The sequence below is a fragment of the Pogoniulus pusillus genome, chromosome 28, assembly GCF_015220805.1.
Source record: "Pogoniulus pusillus isolate bPogPus1 chromosome 28, bPogPus1.pri, whole genome shotgun sequence".
In the NCBI taxonomy this organism is placed as follows: Eukaryota; Metazoa; Chordata; class Aves; order Piciformes; family Lybiidae; genus Pogoniulus; species Pogoniulus pusillus.
In genome coordinates, this window is record NC_087291.1 from 11,771,041 (window position 1) to 11,788,203 (window position 17,163).

At 39.6% G+C, this 17,163-nt stretch overlaps 1 protein-coding gene across 1 annotated transcript in view; it reads right to left on the reverse strand.

Annotated features, from left to right (window-relative positions):
* Window positions 1-623: 623 nt before the first annotated feature.
* The window catches only part of AHR (aryl hydrocarbon receptor), a 60,293-nt gene continuing 43,753 nt past the window's right edge, over window positions 624-17,163 (reverse strand). The window contains exons 6-11 of the mRNA XM_064167219.1: window positions 15,379-15,509; window positions 14,422-14,624; window positions 12,255-12,364; window positions 10,776-10,917; window positions 8,127-9,390; window positions 624-3,777 (exon numbers count right to left, since the gene is read on the reverse strand). Of these exons, the coding sequence (XP_064023289.1) occupies window positions 3,622-3,777; window positions 8,127-9,390; window positions 10,776-10,917; window positions 12,255-12,364; window positions 14,422-14,624; window positions 15,379-15,509 (2,006 nt within the window). The 3' untranslated portion in view covers window positions 624-3,621. The remainder of the gene's footprint in view (window positions 3,778-8,126; window positions 9,391-10,775; window positions 10,918-12,254; window positions 12,365-14,421; window positions 14,625-15,378; window positions 15,510-17,163) is intronic.

A 17,163-nucleotide genomic window follows, 5' to 3' on the forward strand; every position in this document is an offset into this window, starting at 1 on the left:
TTGAGGTTTGTACATTTAAACCTCCACCCAGAACTGAGGACCCTTCTCCCCCCAAGAGAATGACAGAGAAGCTGGTGAAGAGTACAGTGAGTGCCCTAATTGCTGGACCTCAGAGTGCCTGGGCACCCAGTATCTCCTATTGAAGAATCCAACCGTAAGTGCACATCCTAGCTCCTAGACTAATGGATATTACCCATGCTCAGTTATTCATGATGTATTTGCTCCAAGTGGAACAACTTAAGAGGAAAGTATGTTCAATTTTAGGATATCCTATTTTAGAGACTTTGATTGCATTGACACCCTAACAAGGTAGAGGATGGAGCTAACTTGAGTGTTTCGCTTGCATCTATGCAACATCTACACAGAAGTCTATTCCTGCCTCAGCTCTGTTCAGCTGAATTCACTGTCACTAAGCAATCATAGAATGGTCCAGGACCTCCAAAGGTCATCTAGTCCAACCACTCCTGTAATCAGCAGGAACATCCTCAACTAGATCATGTTGCCTAGAGCCCCATCGAGCCTCACCTTGAACATCTCCAGGAATGGGGCCCCAAGCACTTCCCTGAACAACCTATTCCAGCGTTCCACCACCCTAATGAATATAGAAGCCTTCCAAGTGCTAATTGTGGCTTACTATTTACAAAGTTTATTTATAAAGTCATTTTCATGCATGTATAAAATACTAATTCCATGGACAAATACACATTTGTTCAACACTAAATTATATACATTGTATTTGCATCTAATATTCAGAGAAGTGCAAAGTCCACAGTGACGGCAATAACAACAGTTCTGTAAACTATGAAATGATGAGCTCTCAAAAGATATTAGCAACTGCACAATAACTCCTTTTCTTTGTATACTGCTGAAATCAAACACTTTTGCAGTAAAAGAACATACATTTCAGCTACATTCAAGTGATTATTTTATTACCATATGTCTTACAAACTTTACTGGAGATGAGCAAGAACTCTACAAAACCATACCTTAATCCAAGAGGTGTACTGCATGGTATGTGCAGGCATAGCAAGGGAGAGCTAAGAACTGGAAAGGAAAACAAGCTAAGAAAACTTATACAAAAATGGACAGTAATACTGACTAACACTGGGTTATAATCTTACTTATAGCAGACCTGAAGGGCCAATAGAGATCCAATTCAGAAACGTGTGCACTGTAGGTACAGTTTGGTGCAGATCAAGAGTGCACTAATACAGTCAATGTTGTACGCATAAGGTAATGCACAAAATACGCTGATATGCATATAAACAACTAACGTCTCTACAGTAAGTAGGGCAGCACAGCTGTGGTACTGCATCCTTGGCACTTAGTGATAGGACAACACGTATTTGGTTTAACTAAATTCAGAAACAGGATAGATACTGGTTTGTAAGATGTAAAACATACATCATCCCTTTGAATCTTCCGGGTTTACAGCCTTTTTCTAGCTTCCAAGTTCAAATGCAAACATGACACACTAGCTAGATATGGAAGACGTTTCAGATATTGGCTTGAAACAAGACCTTCAATATGGATTGGCAGAAGCAGAAATTAATTCAAAGGATATTAATTACATCTGTAAATGATGCCTTGTGCCCAAAACAAAACCTGAAACGTTCATTTTATTTATTTAAAATCAAATGCAACCTTGTGACACAACCCACACATCTTCATGGGCTTCTCCTGAATTGTAATTGCTTTCTCAATATCCCTTTCTTATATAGTAATTTCACTTAAAAGAACTGCTGAAGCCATTCATCTGAAAAGTTGTAACTGAATTAGTAGTTTGGCCTAGCATATCATATCATCACACAAAGTGGAAGAAAATATGCTCTTCAGCTTCAAAAAGGTTCCAATTGCAAGTGATTGTCTTTTTATCAAACAGTATTAACAACCAGCTGGAGGGAGCCAATTTAGGCCTGTTTTAAGTGAGCTGGCTCAATTGCCAGTTTACATTACATAGAACAAAATGCACTAGAACTGTTTGCAACATATAATGATGTAACACTTTAAAATTAATAGCTTTAAAATATTTTACAAAGACATTTTATTACATATGAACTATACAACACACGAGAGTAGGAAATATTTGGAACATATACAGGATGCCTGTATTTTTCACACAGATTATTCTTTTGCACCAAACGTTGGTGTCTGCAATTCTAAAAATCCTCTCAGACAAAAAAAAACCCAAGCCCAAACCAAAATCCCAGAATATTTTCATGGATGTGTTTGCTGTCGTTGTTGTTTGTTTTGTTTTTCTTGGGGTTTTTATTCCTGAAAAGAAAACCTATCACATTGGGAATTTCTCTAATCACATTTGGTTTTGCTTTTCCCAATTTCCTATTTTGCACAAAGCTTTTCCAATGGATCAACACACAGAAGAAGAACAACCTCTCTTTACTTTGCAGTGCAATTTGCTAGGGATGAAGTTTAAACCAAAACCAACCCTTTCCCCTCTACAAACATTGCAAACTGCAGTCCAAGTAAGTATCAATACCAACTGCTATTTAGAATCCTTTCCCCTTTATTTAAAATGCAATTCATTTCAATATCCATTTTAATGAAAATATTTGCATAGAGCAGCCTTGTAGTATTTCTAAAGAACATTATGAGCATTTTAACACAAGATAAGGCACATGTTTTTCAGCATTAATAACCTAAAACTAATCCTGAGGATCTGCTCCTCCCTCTCAGCAAAATCTGCGGTTTTTTTTAATATACCCTGTATTACCTGAAGAAAGCAGGAAAGCAGTATAGAATAAACCAAAACTCTTTAGCTGAACTAAATTCAGGTAACTCCTGATAATAGTGTAAGAAATTCACTGATAAAGAATTAAGTCATTCTCTAAACAAGTTATCTTTAGGGGGTGAAAAAAAGAAATACAGCCAGTAGCACTGTAGATGTTAGATAAAAGTTCACACAATATGGATGATATTTCTAGTGAGTTCTGCTAAAATAAGCTCCCATCAGAAACAAGGTAGCTAAATTGTGAGGCACTTAAGGTTGACAAGAAAAGGAGGAATGCAGGGGGTCTGTTTCATAGAAAACCTGAAGTTGCATATCATACCCTTGTATTAAGCCTTCTATTAAAGTGCTAGAAATGGAGACTTAAACCAAAAAGATTTAAATATAAAATAAGTGATTAAAGAGCTTACTATGCATTAAAACTAAGTGCTTTAGATTCTCATTAATTCAGAGCTTTTTAATAGTTCTTAAGAAATAAAGTCTGGAAATAATCCACACGTGAAATCATCTTCCTTGTGCCATTGATGCTATTTGTAAAGTGCCCAATTATGTTCTAAACAACAAAACCATTTGCCTTATCTTATGTTGTGTAGCATGACGTAGTCTTTAGTACTTAGCATGTAATCCATACTGCAATGACACAGTCTGACGGAAAACAGCACATGCATACTCAGTCGGATGTTTTAACTCCACCTGTCACTCTTAAAAAGCCAGGTCTTGGATTCCATATTCACCAGTACATAGTGCAACCAGCCTCCTAGTCTCAAAATGTAATTTAGCTGTTACAGTCCAATGCTCAAAGATAGATTTGCCAGGCTTTTCCTCCCAGCAGCCCGACGCCCAGACAACATCACAGATGGAGCTCTAGATCTGAATCACATAAATCCACTAGATGCCAAATCTGAGAAGGATCTAGGTTCGGTCGGATGATGAAGAGGCTGAAGATGTGTGGCAGTCTGTGCATTACTGATCACATCTAACTGAGAGGGATATGCTTCATTTACATTTCCTCCATTGAAACCATTTTGGAACTGGCAGGAAAAAAGATAATATAAGTGCCGAGTATAGGAAACTAATTCATTTATAAGTTTCTAAGTCCTTCTAAAGACACAGATTGGAAGAGAGACCTTAAAATACAATCTATACTTTATGGTTAGATTTTTTGATGTTATATTTATATTATTACTTTTTACAATAACAAGTGATTAATTTTGAAGCGTATTTATATTATTTACTACTTTTTACAATAACAAGTGATGATAATTAAATTTAAAGCAGGGTTTGAATCATCGTTTGAGGAAAGCACAGTCTGACCAAGGACTCCCAGTTTCCACAGCCAGCTGTTACATTTTAAAAGCAACCTATTTACATATTTTCATGTCTGAGATAGGACCCAGACTGCAGCTCTTCCTGGAATGCACATGCAGTCCTATCAGCAAGCTGAAGTGTACTGCATTCAGCCCACAGGCTGAGCTGTCAAAGGGTGGGCTTTTTTGTGACAAACGGTCTTCACATTGACAATGCCATGAATGGCTTTCGTCAGTCTTGACATAATTGTCCATAGGATTATTTTAATCATCTGATACAATGCTTCCTGCCATGCTATGGAAAAGTCACTTATCTGTAAAATGCTCCATTCTGTCATGCAAAGAGAACACAACAAACTATCTTAAACACTTCCATCATCTCTTTGGGAGCAGCTTGCATCCTAAGCACTCCCTTCAGTCGAGGTTTATCCTTAAAAACATGCATCACACACTCATTTGTCTAGCAAAACATGATGCATTTTGCAGACTTTTTTTTCCTTCTGAGGAAACACTGAAATTTGGCTAACTGTGCCCAGATCTGTTATTAGCAAGCCTATGGCCACATAAATGACATTTTTAATTAAAGCCACCATACTTTCAAAGACAGCTACAATAACATAAGCTAGGATTACTTCAGAAAGAAGATTATTTCAATATTCTTCATTAACAAGATGAGCAGGCTCGTTAAAATGTCTAAGGAAGTTCTCAATGCAGAGTCTAGTGCTTCACAAGGTTTCTCCTGATTAATAAAGGAACACCAATCTTAAAGAAGCTATCAAATTAGCCAAGGTCTTTCTGCCCTTTCCCATGACTGAAAGCGTATTCAGACTGCATTGGCTGTGATCCTCCCACAGTGATAAGGTAGACAGAAGGTCAGGGCAGATGACCACAGCAGACCCTTCTGGCTTTCTAATCCCCTGGTCTTTTCATGTAGAAATCGATGGGAGTTAGAAGGCTGAGGAAAGGATAGCAACCATGGCTTGTGTAGCAACGTCTGGCCTCTCTGCAGACTCCAACAGCTGATAGGGACATCAGCATGCTAAATCCAGCCACGAAGACTGCCCTACTTTGGTTTGGCTCTGTGAACACGGGCTCAGACATATATATCCTATCTGCTTAGTAACATCTTTCCTGGTTACCAATTAGCAATGAAATCAAACCTTGAGTTTATTGTCTGAAGCAGTGATACATTCTCCCTGTTTACAACACAGAAATGCATGCCAGTTGCCATCATGGCTTTGGCATAGGTGACTTTTTACCAGCTTGCTTCAAAGTGCAACAGTTCTGCTTCTAACTTGCTAGTTCCTATAGGTTCACATAATTTGGTTCTTAGCTCCTCTGATAAAAGACTACATACAATCTCTGTAATATAAATGTAAGGTTACCTTACTCTGGAACAATGACATTTCTAAGTAAAAATTGTTTCTGCATTAACACACTTCTCAACATAACAACTTGGGTTAACAGAGAGCCTTAGTCTGCCCTCCATCTAGAAAAATATTAATTGGCAGGTGGCACTAGAGGGCAAAACTGAACACAAACTGATACAAGAGACAGTGAACTGTTGGAGCAAGTCCAGACGAGGGCCATGATCAGAGGGCTGGAGCAGCTCTCTTACGATGACAGGCTACAAGGGTTGAGGCTCTTCAGCCTGGAGAAGCAAAGGCTTCAAGGAGACCTTGTAGTGGGCTTCAAGTATCCGAAGGGGGCCTACAAGAAGGCTCGGGAGGGACTGTTTATGAGGTCTTGTAATGACAGGACAAGGGGTAATGGGTTTAAACTGGAAGAGGGGAGATTTAAACTAGATGTTAGAAAGAAGTTCTTTACTATGAGCATGGTGAGACACTGGCACAGGTTGCCCAGGGAACTTGTGGATGTTCCTTCCCTGGAGGTGTTGGATGAGGCTTTGAACAACCTGTTCTAGCGGGAGGTGTCCCTGTCTATGGCAGGTTAGAACTATATGACCTTTCAGGTTGCTCCCAACCTCAACCCTTCTATGTTGACTTTTTTCATGTGAACAGTGCATAGCAGTACAGGCTGCAAAAGTCAATGCTGTTTGGCTTTAGGGACACATAGGCTCTTCCCAGCCACCACTGCAGCCAGTTGGCAACCTGTGATCACTTTTACAAACAGGGCTGGGGGAATAATCCTTCCTTATCTCATCAAGAAGCGTGCTCCTCTTTTAAGCTCATTTGGACAAATGTTCAACAGCTCTCCAGAGGTAAACAGGCTCCAATGTGCACAAGGGTAACATCAGCTCTGCACCAGGCTTCTGCTGATGCAATGCTATCCACACCCACATAGCACTGATGTGCCATAGCAAGAGGGGCTGAATTTGCCTCTGAACAACTTAAGGATAACTTTTCATCAAGTGGCCTTTGTCAATTTTTTTTGACAAACAGGCAGAATGCAGGACTATCACCTCAGCAAATATGAAGCAGTAAACATTCAGTTACTGCATTCAGAGATGCAGCCTTTGTTATTAATCATAGTTTAATGCTGCTTTGCAGACAGATGAGAGAAAAAAGTAAGCAAGGCAATAACAAAAAGAGGGCGTAACAAAAATTCCTAAGGCAGCATAGCAACACCATAATCTACAAAATAAATGTAATTGAAACCAACCCTTGAAAAAAACTAAATGGAGTGGAGTCTTCTTCTCTGGAGACACTCAAAACCTGCCTGGACACATTCCTGTGTGACCTACTCCAGGTGATCCTGCTCTGGCAGGCGAGTTGGACGTCATCTGATGTCCCTTCCAACCCCTAACCATGGTGTGACATGCTGGCTAATACTGATGCACCACACCAGAATACCCTTGTGGAAAGGAAATGTTATACTGTTATAGGGATGAACTTGGATGACCCTGGAACGGCTTTGCAACCCTATTATTAAGCACTATGAAGGACTAATAACACTGACCACAGCCAGGCAAGCTAGAGGCAAGTACTGTGCAAGCTTGCACACTGTGGTTTGCCAGTCACTTTGTGCTATTTCAGCCCTTGGGCACTCTGGCAGAAGCTATCCATTCCTCTTGCTGAACTGTCCTACATTTTAGCTAAATTTCTGCAATTCTGCAATTATATCTTTTCCACTAGTGAAGCAGTTTTTAAAAGGATATATTTTGTGCTTATATTAAGCATGCCAAAAATCTAGGTATGCCCTACTTGCATTCCTCACCTCTGCCTTCTGTAGGTTAAATGTCAATTAATACTCCTGTTCTGCAAATGCCTATGCATGCAGGATCAGTACTTTAGAACATAAGTCACTGAGGTTAAACAAACAAATAAATGTGACTCTGGACTTCAGCAACATTAACAGAAATAAATGCTACAATTTACAGTGCTTCAACAAAGGTTATTCAGAATCAGGAACTGCCTTAGTAATTATTTTTTTATTATTTCCTTGTTGATTTTACCTGTGAAGAACTGTGCTTAAAACTATGGTCTGTGCTATGTCCAGGGTCCTCTCTTTTATGCCTTTCACTGGATAGTCTCCTTTGCACAAGAGGAAAAAAGTCCAACTTATCAACTATGAGTATCATTTTTTGTCCTGCTCTTTTATCTTCAGCAGACCACTCAGTAGCTTGAGGAGCAAGCTGACTTTCACTTATGACTATAAAATGCAATAGTTCATCATATTTCTTGCTAGTTATGTCACGTTAGAACTTGATACTTTAAGTAATCCTAAAAGTATCTGGGCAGCTAGGGAACACTAAGAGTTTTTTTCCAGGCAGTATTACTGACATCATTCCACACCTCTAAAAGAAGGTATATAAGGAAATTCCAAGCTTTTGACCAATCTGCTTTTCCTTTGCTCCTACTGGGAAAATGACTGGTAGGTATAACAGATCAGTTCACTCTCTTTTGCTCGAGGAGCTACCAGGCTGTGGAAATGTGTACGTAGAAACTTGACCAAATGCAACTCTCTTCAATCTAGCAAGGACACACACGCTGCTAATTCATGTCTCAAACTCAGTGACTCAATTATGATCAACTCTGCATCCCAATAGCCACCCCTACCAGTTAAGAACATGATTCAGAATGCAAGCAGTGCAGCAATGCTGTTTACCTTACCTTATTGGACAATGTTTGTTGACTTGCCATCATAGGATCATACTGAATTTGATCCACACAGCTGGGCTGTGCTTCTTGCGTGCACTGGTACATGGAAACAGCGCCTGCATAGCACGTCTGAGGAGTCAGCATGATTGATTCAGAGTTTTTACCACACTCGCGATTTTCAGGGACTTGCTGCAAACAACTGAGAAAATCCTCGAGGTTGGAAGAATTAGAATAGGTCGATCTGTCAAAACCTGCTACAGGGAAATCCATTTGAGCATAATTAGAGAGCTGTGGCAGCATCGCTGCAGGTTGCCTGTAAGGTGTAAACTCCTGCCTACATGAGTAAGGAGAAGTGTTGACTTCTGATTTGTAAGAGAACTCAGATGGAGTGGCATGCATGCCAGGGAATGAATATTGCTGGGGTGGCTGCTGTGAGCAGCCAAGAGGCATGCTGGTGTCTGAGCTCCAATTTGTGAACATGCCATTGACTTGCATATGTTTCATCTTTTGACAGAGCTGCTGCTGCTGCTGTTGCTGCTGCTCCATGAGCTGTTTCTGGTGCTGATGAAGCTGATGTGGGTCTAACTCTTGCTGTACTAAGCAACCTTCATTCTGAACCAAGGGCTGTTGCTCATTACAGCCTGAATATAAGAAGTCTGACTTATTTAAGGAATCCTGAACATAAGTCAGGATTTCATCCGTTATGTCGATGTCCCCAATATCGTCCACACCAGCTAACTCAGTTTTAAAAAACTCCTCATCCTGCTGAATACACTTCAGATCCTCAAAGTCAATACCCAGATTTTTCATGATGCTGTACAAATCACTGGTTTTGTTATCTTGGAAGAGCGCTGCGCTGTCTTCAGGAAGCGGCACAGTACTGTCCTGGGAACACTCCATCAGTTCCCGTTTGAGAACACTGTGATTTCCAGAAGGTAGGAGATTATCCATCCAGTTGCTGCCAACACCACCCAGTTCATCCCTGCTGTCTGCAAAGAAGTTGCGCTCAAAGGAGAGTTTATGTGATGCTGGAGGACAGAGATAGACAGACTCATCTTGCCTTAACATGGCACCGAGGAGGGAGTTCGGATCCACCGAGTCGTTGTGTAGCGTTGATTTGGCTCCCTTGCCTGTTGTGCTTTTATTCTTCATCTGAGAGGATTCCATGAGGCTCAACATAGGGAAAGATACCTCATACAACACAGCCTCACCAGTGGCAAACATGAAGGGCAACTTCATGTTACGCTTCCGTAGATGTTCTGCCCCTTCTTCATCTCTGAAAATAAACCAGATACATAGCATAATACTGCAGTACCAAACAGCTACTCTAATCTTTTAGTCCCCTGGAATTCATCTTTTTAAAATGAACTATTTCATTTGTAGGCATTTTTCAAATTCCTACCTACTCCAGCTCAACTTGGCTAAGTTAAACCGAGAGGCAGATTATGAAATAAGGAGCTTATGACTGTAAACCCACCTTTACATATTACATTTGTAATTAAATCTAGATAGCACACACCATTTGCTGTGCATCATGAGCTGTAATGAAAACAGGTGGGCTTTGTTCCATGCATTAGGTTTTTCTTGGCATAGTGAGTAAACAAACACCTTAAGGTCAGGGGAATTAATACTTTAATAGAGGGGGATGCTTAGGGACAGAGGGACGATCACCTCCCTGGCCAGCAGGAATGGTACTGGAGAGGCCACAGCTCAAGTATTGTGTTCAGCTCTAGGCCCCTCACTGTAGGAAGAATATTGAGGTTCTAGAGTGTGTCCAGAGAAAGGCAACAAGGCTGGTGAAGTGCCTGGAGCACATGGCCTGAGAAGACTGTCTGATAGAACTGGGATTGTGCAGTCTGTAGAAGAGGCTGAAGGGAGACTTTATCACTATCTATAACTATCTCAGAGGAGGTTGGAGTGAGGAGGGAGACAGCCTCTTCTTGATGACAAGTGACAGGACTAGAGGAAATGGTTACAAGCTGCTCCAGGGGAGGCTCAGGCTGGGTAGTAGGAAATATTTCTTCACAGAGAGGGCTATCACTGGAATGCTCTGCCTAGGGCAGTGATGGAATCACCATCCCTGGGGGTGTTCAAGCAGTGTGTGGACCTAGTGCTTAAGGACGCGGTTTACTGTTGACTCTTCAGTGCTGGACTGGAATGGATGATCTTTGAGGACTCTTTGAACCAGATATACTCTGTGATTCTGTAATAGTGAAATCTCTCTTTTCCTCCATTTTATAGACTCCTTAGCAAAACTGTTTAACCTGTATAAGAAAGCTGAATTTCATGTTACATAGAATTTAGTTTAAAATCATAAAGGAATTAATTGCTTTGTTTCTTCTACACAGCTGCAGATGGATTTCTTAATTTTTATTAACAGAGGTACTGACTTAAAAACATGCTGAAGAGAATAACTTGTACTGGTATTCTTATTTTTTATATGAAACCAAGACATTTTATATTTTACATGTAAAGCACTAAGCTACTTAACTACTGTATCATATGAAGCCTTTTCGATATTTGTTAATGAATTGAAAGAAGTTTTCAGAGTTCAAGATTTAAAGGGGGTTTATGAAAAAATAAAGAACTCCTTTCTGAATACAAGCAAGCTGGAGAGTTGTCATCCTGTGCAGTATACTGCTTCGTGCAGCAGTGACTTACGTCAGAGGTCTCTGTGTGGCAATGATGTAGTCCGGCCGGCCGTTTTTGTAGATGAGACGTGCGTTTGCCTGTAACCAGGCCCATCGATTCTCTTTGGTGAGAATCCTAAACACAGTCATTCCACTCTCACCCGTCTTCATCACTAGAGTTAAAGAGTAAGCACACCATTTACTGTCCAGAGAACAGAAAGAGGGGAATCTGGCACGTCTTGAAAGCAATCCCATCTGGAAAGCGATTTTACAAATCCCATCCTCAATCACCCACTTCTGTGCTGCTCCAGCCTGCTCCTACTGAAACAGGATGATCAATCACTTTAAGATGTCTGCTTTAATTTACTGGTAAAATAAAAGCCAAAACTTCAAGCAACTGCAAGAAAACCTCTACAGCTTGGCATCATCCTACAGGGAGCATCATCCAGTACTTCTTAATGCTTAGTAGATGACAAGAGCCTAAGTCTGTTTTGCATCTAAAAAGTGACTATTACTTAAAAGATTAGAAAACATCAGCTCAGAATCCAGTTCTTCACATGGACTGGTTAATGCAGAGCTGCCTCAAAAGTCATTATTTTGCACTCCCATTATCACTTCACTAGCAGTGCTTGAGAAACAGTACATTTTTGTTGTACACTGATTCAAACACTGCAATTCGAAGCTGGGAAAAAAAATGACCTTTGCTATATGAATTCTTTTGCCTTAGCACCAGAAATGGAGCAAAAGCAGTTTTAAGACCGTTTCAACCCCAAATTTCAAACCAAAGTTTCATCTCTTTTAATGTAAATATTTTCTTCTTGTTCCATATCAAACAAACCCACCCACTGATATGCAACAGTGACTGACCTGTATCTGAAACAGAAAGCCTGTTTAATACAGGATAAGAGCTAACATAACTTAAGGGGTTATTTAACTGTTTACAAGAGGCAAAACTAAAAATGTTTTCCAAGTGCAGTCAGAAAAGCAGCAGCAACAGAACATCCTGAAAATATTTCTGTAACCTTTGAGAACAGCTAAGAGAAAAAGCAAAGAAAGCCACTAAACAGACATCAGATAGCTGATAGCTTCGCTTTAAACAGTACAGTTCCTCCTTATTTGTTAGCTACAACTAATCAAGCTGACAAGAATCAAATCAGAAACATAGGAAACACTGGCATGATAAATCAGAGATTAATTTCTGGTTAAAATCTTACACTGATATCAAAGGAAAATGCTTTATTTAACTTCCTAACAGGAAATCTATCTTTGAAAATGTCCTTTTGTCCAAAGGAAGTCGTTGAAATAGCAGAAGTTGGGTTGAACAGAGAAGGAAGTGGAAGAGCAAGATGTGAGAGGAACTGGAATAGATAACTTTAAAGGGTCCTGAAATGAATAGTGTTGTCTTTGTTAATGACCACTTTTATGGCAAAAAAAAAGCCAGAGCATTTTTTTCAGCATAAGTACAATCCAGGCTTTGACTTTCCAGCCCTTCTTAGAGAATGAAACTTACTGCGGATGTGGTTTTCAGCACAATAAAGCATATCGGCTGCATGGATAAACTGATATCCTGTTCCTCTCATACACAGCTCTGCTTCAGTGTATCCCAGGACAATCTTTCCTCTGCAAGGTGAAGACAAAACAATTGCAACACCGCTGATGAACCAACTCACAGGATGAATGAGAAGCATGCTGATCTCAGCTAGAACATTTCAGACGCAAGCGCTAACTACGTTTTGCTGCAATATCAAATGTATGTGGAAACAGGACACTTCTAACAAAAGACACAGTTAAATCTCAAACTTTTAATTAGTTCCTCAAGTTACCGTCAATGAAGCCCTGTGAGGAGAGGCTGAGGGAGCTGGGGGTGTGCAGCCTGCAGAAGAGGAGGCTCAGGGGTGACCTCATTGCTGTCTACAACTATCTGAAGGGAGGCTGTAGCCAGGTGGGGGTTGGTCTCTTCTGCCAGGCAACCAGCAACAGAACAAGTGGACACAGTCTCAAGTTGTGCCAGGGGAAGTCCAGGCTGGATGTTAGGAGGAAGTTCTTAACAGAAAGAGTGATTGGCATTGGAATGGGCTGCCCAGGGAGGTGGTGGAGTCACCATCCCTGGAGGTGTTCAAGAAAAGCCTGAATGAGGCACTTAGTGCCATGGCCTATTGGCCAGGGCTGGGTGCTAGGTTGGACTGGATGATCTTGGAGGTCTCTTCCAACCTGGTTGATTCTGTGATTATGAACAGGCTCAAAAATTATTAGACAAAAAAACCCAACTTTACAGTTCATCTGGACTTTTAATTCCATTTTTTCACTGATAGCAGACAGCTCCCGTTTGCTGCAACAAAAGACACTGTTTAGCCCTACTTCATACCACTTAACCTATAGACGTTAGCACATAGAAGGAAGTGGGAGCTTTAGTTACCTAAGCATCTTACCTAAATTTATATTTTTAGTAGCTTAAAATTCAAGACCTATCTCAGAACTACATCTCTCTTGCTTTTGAGTGGTTTGGGATCCCTGGGTTTGCATTGAAATGTTTTAAGATATGCCTCAGAGGGGTACTGGCACTAGAGACCACTCATGGTTGATTCTAGTAGCCAGAATCATAGTACCTTAGTATAAGTACTCTAGAAGAACTTAGCATTTGTGTGAGCACTATGAAACACATTACAGAATAAAATAGTAAAAAAAAAACAGACTGAAACAGAATTTGGAATAAAGAAATAGAGACCAAAAAACAGGGTAAAAAAATGTAATGATTGGAAACAATATATGTAAAAAAATGAAAGAACAACAGAAAACCAAATGTTTCAAGTGAAACATAATGAAAACAATCAGAGGGAAGAAAACCTTGTGCTGACATTTTGTTAACTTGTATCAGTTTATGGAACTCAAGAAAAATATTTTGGTTTGTCAGAAGGCAGAATATCAAGTACTTTGCCTCTACATTATCCTGTACATTCAGGGAAACCTGTATGAGAGAAAATGAGTTTGAAATCATGATCTCTGAGAAATACATGGTGGGGAGAAGGAAGGAGCTCAGAAGATTTTCTTTTGCTAAAGAAGCATCTTAGTGGGCTTCTTGCCACACTGATACATAGCAATATTATGTTGATCCAATGCAGTAGCATCTACTGCTATATAGTGAAAAGAACAGTATTGAAATGGGTTAAAAAAAAAAGGACATAGTTTGTTTATTTAGAAGCAAATAACATTTTCATCCTATTTTATTTATTTTCTCCTTTCAATTATATGTTTGTAGAACAAAACAAAACATCTCCTATCACTTAAAAAATAACATTTCAGTCAGATTTGAACCGTAAACTTTTCCCCTAATTCATTGGCACTCTATGACATTTTCATCCTATCTTATTTATTTTCTGCTTTCAATTATATGTTTGTAGAACAAAACAAAACATCTCCTATCACTTAAAAAAATGACATTTCAGTCAGATTTATACCTTAAACTTTTCCTCTAATTCATTGGTATTCTATGACAATCTCATTTCTCTTTACTTTCTTTTTACTTACTTGCAGGGCTGAAAAGTCCTAACAGTCCCTGATGATTATTTAATCATCAGTATTGTCTGAAACACTAATCAGGTTTAAGGTTTCAAGTATGTCTTTGAAATATCTCTCAGCAGTAAATTATTAGAGTATAAGGCAAAATAATTTACACCTACTTTGCATCACAGCCAGTAGGTGTGAAATCCAGTTTGTGTTTAGTTCGGAAGATGAAGTTTTTGGTTCGTATCTCAAGGATAGATGGTGGCTGCAGAGGAGTAGCTACTGCAAAGAGAGCGAGCTGAGGAGACAGTACAGCACCATCCTTCCCTTTCTTGTTTTGCCCGTGGAGGAACTTTAATCGTCCTTGAAAATTCATAGCCTTAGGATAAGGAAAAAACACCAAAGTTAGCTAAAGAGTAGAGAACACTATTGTTAGATGCCTGAGCATGTCACTTCAAGATCTACTGACAAACTCACTGGAAAAAAAGAACTGATGAGAAGCTTGTTCTGTAAAAAAAACCCAAAAGCCCAAACACGTAGCAGCAAATGTTAACTGGATGTTCTAATGATATTCTAATGAACATGATGCTACACATACATACATTAACTATTTGTTTTGCACTTCTGCCAATCATTGAATTATGCAAATGTATACAACTGCAAAATGCTACATAAACAGTTCTGTTTGTAAGAAGTCATCAGGAGGATCATAAACCCTTATTCTTTTTAACATCTACAGAACTGACGAAACAAGCATGGGACTGACAAGCAAGCATAGACTATCCCATGTAAGGGAACACTGCGGTTCTTTATGGCTCTGTTTAAGATACCCAACTGAAAATAACCTTCATGATGCTTTTGTATTCACAAACATACAGTGCTTTACAAAAGCAGCTGTTTATTTGTATTTCACTGAGAAAATGGCCGTGAGAAACCAAGAACTTGCACCTGGTTGTCACAACACATTGAAAGGGACACAATTAGTGTTACTAGCTGACACACACTGGTTTCAGCAGCTCAGCTATCTATGGAGACTTAAGAAATGAAGTTATGTTGCTGTAAATATTGTAAGGATAATATTGATTTCCAACTTGCCAGCAGAGGTGGAAGTTTTTACATAACTGTATACTCACCAGGAACCCAGATGAATTATCCAGCAGGCACCGTAACCTGCAGATGAAATTCCTTTCCATAAAGGAAGAATTCTCTGGAGGAAGTTGGTCTGGATTATAATAGGTTGCTGGCTGTGAAAAGCCATTATCTCCTACAGGAAAAGATTATTTATAAGGATTATTTTTAGAAGAACACCTAGTGATGGCTATCTATAACAAATCATCTTCCGTCTCATAAACAAAGCCTTAGGTCACGACCTGAGCAAGAACAATGTAAACTGGAAACATCCTCACACCCTAGGCTGATTATAACACCAAGTTAAATATCACTTCTCGGGATGAAAGTATGTTTTACAGGCTACAGTATTTGAAAACCACAGGTGATTTATGTTTTTAAATGCTGGGTTTTGGTGTTTTGTGTCAGTGTTTTGTTTGTAGGGGTTTTTAATTTATTCATTATCCAGTATCATCAGGGTTGGAAGAGACCTCACAGATCATCAAGTCCAACCCTTTACCACAGAGCTCAAGGCCAGACCATGGCACCAAGTGCCACGTCCAATCCTGCCTTGAACAGCTCCAGGGACGGCGACTCCACCACCTCCCCGGGCAGCCCATTCCAGTGTCCAATGACTCTCTCAGTGAAGAACTTTTCTCCTCACCTCAAGCCTAAATTTCCCCTGGCACAGCCCCAGCAGAGTTTTCAAGCAGAGAACACATCCATATTTCTGCACAGGCAGGACTTGCAAAAGGCATGGTGTGAATCTGTGAAACTTACCTTCCATTCAGATGAAAGCTGTAGCAACAAATAAAAAGCATCTTTAAGGAACCACCATAGTAAATTAATGTGAGTACTTTCTCTAATGGATGCAACAACCCCTTGCTAAACAGTGAAAATATTCCTGGGCTATGCTGATGAAAAATACACTGGTTATTTCTCCAGAGGAACCTGCAGCACCTGTGTTCCGTGATTTTGATTGAGGAGAAAAAACAAACACCAAAAAAAAGGGGGAATAAAAACCATTCAAACCCACAATTAACAACTAGGCTAACAACAAGATACTCTTCTGGCACTTCAAGTCAAGCATTTACTGCTAATTGGCATTTAGAAAACAGACTTAAACATTTGGGATACAAAGTAAAACCAGAAGGTAAATCAGTAAGCTTTTGATAGAATGCATATGTTCTGCATGAGGCTGCATGTACAGAGATACCAGAACATGCCTACTTAGTGAATTTAGCAACATGACCTTGTTTGCTATACATAAAAAAATCCCACAAATGGGTCATAGTTTAGGAGTTTGTACACACAGAAACTGATGGAAAAGCTGCAATGCTACTTTAGAGTGTTAAGTAATCTGCAATTTAAATAACAGTTAACACAGTCTGAGAGAACCAATTGCCATGTACAGACAAAAGAAGAATACAGATTTAAAGAAAAACCCCATATTGACCTCCCAGGCTTGAGGATGAAGTCAGGAAGAGCACATCACTTAATCACATGCCACATTATGTTCTCTGGAACATAATTTTGTCTCTTGGAGAGCTTAAAAAAAACCCCGTTACAGATAGGCTAAGTGGTTTATACAATGGCAAACCAAACCCAAAGGAAAACAAATCATGATCAAAATCTGGTTCAATTTAATCTCCTATTAATTCAAGGGACTGCACTGGAGTCAAATGTGATTACTGATGGTTCACCAAGAGGCACTGCAACCCAAAGCCATACAAATCCAAGGAGAATGCTGAGTTATCCAGCTTTTCAGCTATAATCAAGAGATACTTTTTTTTTTTAACCTAAATTAACTG